Source organism: Oryzias melastigma, linkage group LG1 (assembly GCF_002922805.2).
Source record: "Oryzias melastigma strain HK-1 linkage group LG1, ASM292280v2, whole genome shotgun sequence".
Lineage (NCBI taxonomy): Eukaryota > Metazoa > Chordata > Actinopteri > Beloniformes > Adrianichthyidae > Oryzias > Oryzias melastigma.
This window is the reverse complement of record NC_050512.1, coordinates 11,338,162-11,348,896: the sequence shown is the minus strand read 5'-3', so window position 1 is coordinate 11,348,896 and position 10,735 is coordinate 11,338,162. Positions and strand designations below refer to the sequence as shown.

At 41.8% G+C, this 10,735-nt stretch overlaps 1 protein-coding gene across 3 annotated transcripts; it reads left to right on the top strand.

The window, feature by feature from the left end:
- Positions 1-260: 260 nt before the first annotated feature.
- Positions 261-9,773, top strand: LOC112137175 (galanin receptor type 2). 3 transcript variants are annotated; one of them, XM_024259337.2, is made up of 3 exons: positions 261-666; positions 1,077-2,395; positions 7,438-9,773. In XM_024259337.2, exons 2-3 carry the CDS (start codon positions 1,422-1,424, stop codon positions 8,393-8,395), a joined length of 1,932 nt encoding a protein of 643 aa, XP_024115105.1. In that variant the 5' UTR covers positions 261-666; positions 1,077-1,421; the 3' UTR covers positions 8,396-9,773. The 3 variants fall into 3 exon arrangements, with proteins under 3 accessions (XP_024115105.1, XP_024115103.1, XP_024115102.1); XM_024259335.2 differs by having other exon boundaries at positions 261-778; XM_024259334.2 differs by having other exon boundaries at positions 261-782.
- Positions 9,774-10,735: the final 962 nt, after the last annotated feature.

Sequence of the window (10,735 nt, the reverse complement as noted above, 5' to 3'; positions counted from 1 at the left end):
TTGCAGCATTTCAAGTCAAAACATTAGTTTAAACAACCTTAAACTATTATTTATTAACAAATGACTTGTGGGCAAACATAGAACTGGGTGGCATATTAATTGAATGTCAGTTAATTTGCATTCATAGAACAGAGTTGTAATTTTAATGACAATAATTTGCATTGTATTGACACGCAAACCTATAAACTTAATGTTTTTTATATAAACTGACATAATTATTCCATAATTATAGACAGAACTTTTTTTTGTAATTAAACATTGTTTTTTCTATCAAAACCATGAGGGGAATGTGAGTTGTTTTTGTCACAGGTGCATTCATGTCTATGAAGGAAGAAAAAATGAATGGATTGACTCAAATTGACTCAGTCAAAAAGTCCGTTTTGGTTGATCGCAGGGTTTGGGGAGGTGCAGTCTACATGAGTGCGCGGTGAGGAGCATCTGCTCCCTCCCTCCCTCTTGCTGCACCTCCTCCTTCTCCTCCTCCTCCTCCTCCTCCTGGCGGTCCTGCAGCGGCGGCTGCGCTCGCTGCTCTCGCCGGCAGCAGCGCGGACATCTCTGGAGCAGAGAGCTGACAGAGACAGCAGAGATCTCCTAACAAGCCGTCTCTGAGCATCTTTACACAGCGATCGGACTAAGAGGACCCAGGAACAACTTTGGGACTGTCAGGTTATCTTTTTTTTCTTCTTTTTGCCCTCATCCTCTTTGGCGCAGATTTACAAACAGCATTTGGCAGCCTCCTTTTACATCCTAAGGGTTACTGCTGACATGCATCTTCAGGGTTGGTCAGTCTTACAGTTTTCTCTTGTGAATCCTCTTTAAATGTAAAGATGTTCATTAACTAAATATGGTAAAATAAGAAGTCAAAAAGTGAGGAATGTGTTTGGCACTATTTCTCTTAATATTTACATTTTGAAAGTGACTGTGAAGTTTTCAGATAAAAATCAACTTTCTTACTTTTTTATGCAACGTTTTTCCGATCTAATCGTTTTTTGAGTCGTGTTTTTACCCAGTATGATGTGTTGTTTGACGAGCTTCAGAACTGCTGCCTCTGACATGTGCCATGTCCCTTTAAACAGATCTGATGGTGTCGCTGCGATGGACTGAACGTGTGAAGAGGAAAGGGGCAATGAAGAGGCAGGAGGTTTCCCTATTAATGTCTTGTGGAGGATTATCAGGTTCAAGCAGCCACTCCCCAGAGGAATAAACGTGCCCACGTTACATAAGAGTTGCATTGGGACCAGGGCTGAACAACACCATGCCTCCAGCTGACTCACAGGATGTGGCATGAGATGTGGAAGAAAGATTTTTTTTTCTTTTCTTGAGACGTTTTTACCCACTCACTTCTGTGGCACCTGGAAACTGCAGAATTTAAATCCGGTGTGACATGCTTGGTGAGGATTTTAACCTCTTTTGGATTTTATATGGTCTTACTTGGTTGTGTGGCTGGTTTTGAGGAGGATCAAGAAAGTCTTGAGGTTTTCCTCCAGTCTTGCACCAACCTCACTTTGTGTCTGTTTTTTTCTCTGCTGGGAAATGGCATGGATCAGATCCGGAACAAACCACTGGATCGGAGCACAGTTCAGCCCAGCTTCTCCTCATGGCTCCAGGAAAGACTCAACCACACATCCTTGCACAGCGGTCTAATTCGGATGCCCACCTTCAGCTCTCCCAGTGTTTCTCTTCATCATCCTGCGCCTTCATCGCTGCCCTCTTCTCTTGTTCCGTACTCTTCCCTCATCGCCTTCCCTTTAATCTCCACCACGTCCTCTTCCACCCAATGGGAGCCCGCCACCTCCTTTGTCCCTTTGACCCTTTCCAACATATCTTCTAGTGAGCTGACAGACTTGGAGAATATGCTGCTCTGGACCCTCCATGAACCCAACACCATTGCCCTGACCACCATGTACTGTCTGTCCTTCATTTTGGGATTTATTGGGAATTTAATGTCTCTCCGAGTGCTCACCAGCAGGCGCAGCAGGCGGCTGGCGGCAGTCAGCGCCACACGCAGCCTCCTGGTGAACCTGGCCGTGTGTGACCTTGCAGTGGTGTGTGTGTGCATGCCCATCACTTTGGGGAACCAGATATACACTTCCTGGGTGTACGGGGACCTCTTGTGTCGAGCCGTGCCCTTCACACAGGCCGTCTCCGTCTCGGCCAGTGTGCTGACGTTGACGGTGATCAGTGTGAATCGTTACTACAGCGTTCAATCCCCGTTAAGAGCGCGCTCCATGTTTACTCGCAGACGGATATTGGTAACCGTCGGCGTGGTGTGGACCATATCCTCTGTGATGTGTGCTCCCATTGCGGTGATGAACCGGAGGAGGGAGATCAGCTTTGAGACCTTCACTATCTTGGTGTGTCAGGAGGAGTGGCCTCAGCATCGCCTCAAACAGGGGTATGTATTCTATGGTCCTTATATGAGTGGATAATTGTTTGGAGCTCTTCTATGAATCATTAGACCTCTGCTAAACTGATTTAGAGAGTCAACAGTATTAAGGGTGAGGCAGAGAATGGACATCTATTCATTCAAAATAATAGCTCCTATATGATAATTACAGTGTGTTGAAAGGAAGAAGACTGCCCAACATGAATATAAGTGGCTGATTTTTTTGTCACACTCTTCTTCACAGCAATTTGATTCTGCTTTTTAGACACTCAGACTAGTATAATCCAATGGGATTTAAACACACACACACATTTTTATTTGCTTTGCGATTACAATGTAGTCTTAAGACAGCAAACTATCACACACTTACAACATCTGCTTGTTTGGAGGAGGTCTATTCCCCCAAATGATTTGAACTCTGGTGAATGCGCCCTGAGGGGTTTGGAATGACTTCTGTTGTGTCCTTTTCTGTTCGAGCTGCTGTGCCTTTATGGGTTAGTCTGTGCATCACTTCCCAATTGTGTCTGAACTGCTGGAAGCAACACCCACAACCCCTGTGGGAGTCTTCCTGGAGGCAGTCTGACCATATTATAACCATGAAGAGCCTTAGGGGAGTTTCACTTGAGCTTAATCTTGAAATTAAATATTGAAATTGAAATTAAAAACATGCACTGATTTAAAGACTTACTTTGATTAAAAAAAAAAAAAAAGTGTTCTGATGTTTTTAACCTGTTCTTGTGGCATTCTTCTGATGGAGGGCATATATATATATATATATATATATATATCATTTTGAAAAAGATTGTATTTGTGACGTTGTAGCTACTAATCGCAGGCCACGAGCCCCCTCCTCAGCTCTATTCTGATGCATCCACTTGTAGACGAATAAATCCATGTAAGCATTTGTTTTCCTCGCCTGATCTGGCATCTGGATCAAGACTGTTCAATTGGATAGCTCCAGTGTTGCTCATCATTTTTGTTGTTTAGTTGGGATTGTGAGGAGCTGTAAGCTAGTGGTAGAGGGTGTAAACAAAGGCATGATGGGAAATGAGCACAGGCTTACCCTGCACCAACAGTCCTGCCCACAACTCAATGGAAATTCCTGATGAAGTCCTGCCACTCTGCAGAAACTACATCCTAGAAAGCAACACAGGATTTTTGATTTTGGCTAAAATGTTATAAATATTATTAAAAGACGTCTGAGAATGCTTCTACAGTAGATCAAAAGATGATCGGAGGGGGTCTTTACTTTTCATCTCAGGTAAATTTTGTCCATATATCATATATACCAATGATAAACCATGTTCAAACTTGATAGCAGTTAAATATTTTCGTAAAATTGTTGTGTATTTTGTGAGAAAACTGCTATTTCTCTTGCAAACACAAGCTAATGAAGGTTGGCCTTCAGCTGATGTCTTGAGAGGGAATAAAAAGAAAGATTCTTCTGAGCAAAATACTTAAATATTTATAAGAACAGATGCAAGACAGCGGTTGTGCTATCACCTTAACTTTTTATTTTGTTGTTGTGACAGTAAAAACATGATAGTGCAAAGCCAACAATAGGGGTGTTATTCAATCAGAAAGCTGAACAGCAGGCTCAACAATGAACCATTGGAGTTTAGGTTTTGATGGGTTCCTGAATTGAACCCAAACCTTAAAACACAAATAGATCAAGTTCCTCAAATGAACCACTGGAAGTTGGTTTCAAAAGCAGTTTGGCTTTCACGTTGACAATTCATATTTTGATGCAAAAATATTACTAAACTATTATTGAAATACAGGTGTAAACAGCATTGTTGGCGCTTCATGAAGGGGAAGCAGTTCTTTACAGACATCGAGCATCTGGTCTGGATGCCTCATGTTCCAGGCATATCCCTCTGGGAAGAGACCCCGAGGAAGACCCAGGACACGCTGGAGAGACTATGTCTCTCGGCTGGCCTGGGCACTTCTCAGTGTTCCCCCAGAGGAGCTAGAGGAAGTGACAGGGGGAGGGAAGTCTGGACATCTTTGCTTAGACTGCTGCCCCCCGCGACCCGGTCCCGGAGGAGCGGAAGAACATAGTTGGATGGAAAATTGTTTGGAGGGATTTTTTTGTTTAATTATTCATTTTCATTTCATGAAATTAGCTCATTAGTGAAAATAATGCACAGCAGTTCAGTGCAATATTTTAAAAAGAAACATACCTGTCCCAATTCAGCCTTCATTTTAGCCAGGCAGAATCTAATCTAACATCTGTCCGGTGTTCATATGTCCATGGTTGTGGTGCAAAAATAAAACATAGTGAAACATGTTGGTAAAAAAGGAATATTACTAAATATCTGGTAAAATGAGGCTAGTTAGAAACTGCTTAAGCAGAACAAAACTGTTTCTTAGGGAACACTTTACCTTAATTTCCCTCACAAATGGCTTTTTAGACTCATTAAGGATTTTTTTAACATGTTCTCTTGGCATTAGCCTGATGATAGAGGACATATATTAAGAAAATTAAGCTCAAAATTCTATTTCTGAGTATTTCTTTATTCATCTCACTGTGAATCAGCTCCTGTTTGAAAAAGAGTGACATAGAAAATGCAACGGGCAGGCCACAGGCCATCTCTCAGCAATGGGGAGGGTAAGGGTAATGGGGTTGCACCAATCACAACTCGGAGGCAAATTTCTAATGAACTACTGCTGCTCTGCAGAAACTATGTCCTGGAAAATAACACCTTTTTTTGGCTAAAAACAAACACCAAAATCATAATAAAAAGACCACTGGGAACAATTTTATAATTGGTCAAAAGATAGTTAGAGTGTATCTTTAAAGATCTACCCCAACTTTAAACTATTTTTTAGGCAGTGCTTTGTAAAATCACTTAGTATAGTAATAAGTACATACTTTTAAAAGGAAATTCCATTTCTGGTTGTGCTTCTTTAATAGAATTCAAGATTCTTTCCAAACCAACAACTATAATTTAAGTGTACATTTAGACAGGAGACATTTGGTTCTCTTCAAGTGAACCAGTTTGTTTCCTGGGATGATTCGTAGCAAATTTCGATTCTGTATACACTCAAGCAGACCCTAGTCCGGGACCAGGAACTGCTCTCAGACCCATCTTTCAAGGGGTTCTGGTGTTGATTCCAATCGTACTTAACTTTGGCTCACTCTGAGTTTTGACAGTCTGTATACGGTCTGTGCTCAGAGCAGAACAACTGAACCAAACGGCCACTATAGCCGGGAATTATGGTATGTAAAAAGAGAGCCACAGACAAACGAGGAGCAACAATGAAACACAGGATGAATGCAGGCTCATTAAAACTACTTTTAACATGATACACTTTGTCATAAACACTTATCAGCATACCTTTAACTTCTGGATTCTTCTCTTTACCCTTTAGAGCTGATTGTTCAAAGAAGGACGCTACATGAGATAAATTCTATAAAGGAACCCTTGATCATTCTCTTCATAACACAGTGACACTCTGGTACTGTCACAGTAAATCCTTCCTGAACACAGCTATTTCTGCCTGCAATGGCTCGGAAAAGTTTTAGAAAATGGGTCACTATTAAGTAAAATTTCTCTTTTGAGGATTTATTTTCATTTGAGTTAATATTTTAATATTTTTGATATTAATCTGACGTGCAGGTGGACAGCTATCCTGGAACGTCGTTCCAGCACGCAGCTGCCATCCTGCGTAAAACAACATGCCATGTGAACCCACAGCAGTAATTTTGTCATTTGGGATGGACAATAGGAAGCAGGAGCCATGGCTTAAGAGGCAGATCCAGAGGGCCATGGGTGTAGCTTGGGATGTGTTCCCTGGAGCCAGGATTCACATCCCTCTGATAAACTTTTCTCAGTCTCTCCCAGAAACAGAAAGGTCCAATTTAAACCTCTTAAATGCTTATATTGTAAAGAAAAACGACTTTTTACCTCCCTTACTCAAAACGCTGAAGGATAAAGCTAATTGGCCAGCTTGTACGGCCTCCTCCATGCTGAATCACTGGCTTCAGCACTTGATCTAAGGCTGCAACCAGGCCCCTTTTTCCTAACCTTAACCTCAGGGGCCCTGGCTGACAGGCCTGACCTTAGGCCCTAACCTTAATTAGACCCTTGCCCTAAAAAAATCTTAATTTGAACCCCCATGATCATTGGAAAAATCCAAACTTCATCTCTTTTATACCACTTGGGATGGGGGGCCTGGGGCTCTGCTCCCAGACATGGAGTGTGCACTGAACCTGCCCTCTTTGAGGGCTCGGTTCCCCCTTCTGTTTTCCTAACCCAGTACCGGTACCGTAACTCTAACTGGGTACTGGTTTGTGTACAGTACCACGTCCAGGCCCGGGTCGTGTCGGGTACCACATCTGGTACTGAATTTGGTACCCTAATCCAGTACCAGTACCCTGACCCTAACCTGACACTGGCTGCATCATGAGGACCAGTTCGCGTGTGGTACTGCATCCAGTACTGTTTTCGGTTCTCCGTCCCGAGGGTTGCTGACCCTTGATTTTATGAACTTGCCACGTCAAAAAGTGACGTGGAGGGGTCCATAACCAAATATGTGATGACGTGGGAATGAGTATTTTGTTGGTTTGGATTCGGACATATAACACAGGGTTGCTCCTCAACGTCAGGATTCTGTGTTTGGGCTTTTGTGTGTCGTGTTCTGTTTTCCCTGTCAGTCTCATTACGTTCAGGTTTAATCATCCACAGCTGTCTTCATTTAGTTAATCAACTTCAGTGTGTTTAAGTGTCTGTTTTTTCAGTTCATTATTGTCTGGTCATCTGTTCTGCTATGTCACTGGTTCGGTCTCCCACGGTTTTGTCATGTTTAAGCTTATTTAGTAAATGTTTAAGTTTCCTCCACCGAGTCTTGTCGCCTGCATTTGGGTCCTTCACCACCATCCCTGACAGCTCTCTCTCTTTTATAAATTCTTTTGTTTTGATTTTTGTCAAAGTAGTGTAATATTTAGGGTTGTTTTCAAAAATGTTTATGTTTGAGAAAAACACAAGTAATGAATTATGATATAGGATAAAAATTGCTCTTTTAATTGTTCTATTTTCCTTTTACAGATACAGCGTGCTGCTATTTGTGATGCTCTACTGTCTGCCAGTGACATTTAACCTCACCATCGGCTTCCTGACGGGCAGGAGACTATGGGGAGGCAAGAAATCAACTTTTGCTGATCTAGATCCACGTAGTCAAGCCCTTCACACCTCCCGTCTGAAGACGCGACAGAAAATCGCCAAGATGGTGGTGTGTCTGGTGCTCCTGTTTGCAATATCCTGGCTGCCGCTCTACTTGGTTGACCTTTGGATCGATTGTGAGCCAAAGCCGTCGTCCTGGCTTCTGCAGACACGGCCGTTTGCTCAGTGGCTGGGCCTGACAAACTCTAGCCTCAACCCGATCTGTTACTGCTTCATTGGAGATCTGTATCGCTCTGCGAAGGTCATACGGACACGGTACTATCAGAAAGTTGCCTCTCTCTTCAGCACCTCCTCATTCTCCGGCTCGGCTGCGGTGGCCTCCCCTGCCGCAAAGATCACAGACAGCAAAGTGACATCAGTTGAGCGCCACCATATCGCTGACGCTATGGGAGCATCTGTCTCCAAGGTAACCATCCCTCGGCTGTTGAGCTTAGCAAGAGGACAAAGACTGGGGCAGAAGGTTCGAGACTGCTCCGACAGCCGTGCTGGGTCGGACCCCAGCATCTCAGACTGGTGTCAGTCCAGTCCCAGTGTGTGTGAAAACTCTATGTTTCCTTACCAGCAGTCCTCAGAAAAGTCAGATTTTCTGCCAGCAAGAAGGCACTCCACAAATGAGCTTGCCGTGTCATTACATTTGAGAATTGAATCTGTGGAAATAGACCTGCTGCCTCTGAGAAGGCATTCAGGGGGGAGAATTTATAGTCTGCCAGCTGATAAGAGGGACATCATTACTATAGGTGGGGACATGTTCTGTAACATTGGAAGAAATTACTCCCTCAAAGACGACAGGGACGATGATTCAACAAACATGACCCATCTATGAACACATCAGCATCAGCAGAGAGGACTTTCAGGCTTCTTCTGCGAGGAATAAAACACTTTGTCTGTTTCTCAGACTTCAAAGCATAATCCTTCGAAGGACCAACTGATGGTCATGTGAATACGCTGACCTGCTTTCCACCCTGGCTTTCTTATGCATGTGGTATTAGCTCCGCACGTCAGGTTTCTGACAAACTGAATCCGACATTTAAAACAGCAGGAGTGTTATTTGGTGACTTATCTGTAATAAGGTTACATTACAGCAATGTTTCATTACACGTAAGACAGGAAATCACAGAATTTCCCATCATCTGCTTAAGAAGATAACTCAGTAGGGCGCCGTTTATGGGTTTTCTCAAAAGATGCTTCTCTTCTTCCATCATTGCTCTGCTGATTGTATTTGCAGCTCTCAGAATCTTTGAATATATCATTTTTTTTGGCGCAGAAGACACACTGCATGGGAGTCTCTCATTTGTCATCATCAATATGTGTATTGAAGTCCTAAAATGAAGATTTTATTCCAAAACTTTAACACATTAAAGTTTTTTTCGCACTCCCAAAGATGAGTTTGTTAATAAATATGAGCTACAGGAGCAAAAGAAACCCACAAAAGAAGTCTTTGTTAAATTATTTGTGGGAGCTGTGCAATTTACTTAAAATCTTTTTGAATTTGCTCTCTCAGCACATACTTTATAGACTTTATATCTCAGTGTGCAGAAATGCTGTACCGGTTTTCATACACCTGGATGGAACTTTAGTGATATAAAAGCAAATATGTCCAATTTAAATTGAGAATGAATGAATGTACAGGCCTGAGTTAGAGCAGAAAAAGAAGAGTTGGCCATTTTTAGTGTCTCGGAACAGGAACTTTTGAACCGGTCACTTTGTGTCTAATCAACGCATGCCTTGTTGAGTACATGAATGAACAAGGCAACAAAAAAGTGGTTTAAAAGGTTAAAAAAAGAAAAGGAACACGCACGCAACATAATCTAATCTTCCCCCAGGCAGACAGAGGTGGTGAATAGCGTGAAATGCTGTGACATTAAGCTGCTAATTCTACTCATGTCCTCACAGCCAACATGAAGTGGAGCAACACACATGAATCCAGCTGCATTCAAGCTCACATATTTATTGTATGAGACCGCCTGTTTCTTTGAAAATGTTAAAGTCTCCTGACTGTGACATTGTCTCGTGTCCTCTTTCATCACTTCTTTCTACCTCATGGTTTTGTATTGTGTAGGAGAGCATGTGTAATAAATTCTGTGCATTTTGTGTTTATTTTACTTAATTTTTTTTAAAGAAAATTATATTCCGGTTCAGAATAAAACTAAAGGTCAGATTAGATTATAAAGAAAAAAATGTTTGTGAAAAAACTTTAAAGTTCCACTCTGATCATCTTTTGAGCTATCTTTATTTATTTAAATCATGATAATGTTGCTTTTAGCCAATACATAAATAAAAAAACTGGTTCTGCAAAGCTGCAGTGGTTCGTTAAAAATCCGCCTTTAAGTATGGGCACACTCCCCCTCTTACTTACAGCCTCTCACACCCCCAACCTCACATTAGCAACAATAATGATGATCAAATTGGAGCTATTCACATGTATAGCTTAGAGTCAGATGCCAACATAGACGAGGAAAACAAAGATAATTCATAAAAATAATCACAATTAAAAGATAACTGGGGATTCTTTAACAAATGATCATATGACGATTTGAGTGGGACTTGAAGCATAAGAAGATAATTCTGACTTTAAAACTTGAAAGTGACCTCATCAAGATTTGTGGGGTTTTTTCTAATTCTCAGTACAACATTGTGGCCAAATGTTTCAGCGGCTAGTCTTCCTTTGTCCTGTATTCCAAATAACCCTCATGCCAGGTGGATGAATATTTAGGATGGAGTGTCATTATGCGATCCTGTGATGGAGTAGTGACATGTCCAGGAGAACACATGAGAGAGTGATGAGTGGGGCATGGTAGTTTTGTCTCTGTGTGGCTTACTGATGGATATGTCAGAGTGTACCACGCCTTTCTCTCATGCTGTGTGGCATCATTACCGGGTGAGAAATGGAAAGCTGCTTCATCTTGTTTAGAGTTCAGACATTGGAGAGATGATCACCTGTAGCTATTTCAGATGACACATCTGATGGATTTACGGTTGACACCAATGTATGAGTCATACATGGTTCATGAAAGTAAATATTTTGAAATTACTCAAGAAAATACATACTTTTTATGTATGTATTCCTTCAGTACTGGAACAGAGTAAAAACAATGTTAGGTACTATTTTGATCATTCATTTATCTAGTTTACATGTTGCACAGACTTTAAATTTTAATCCAGA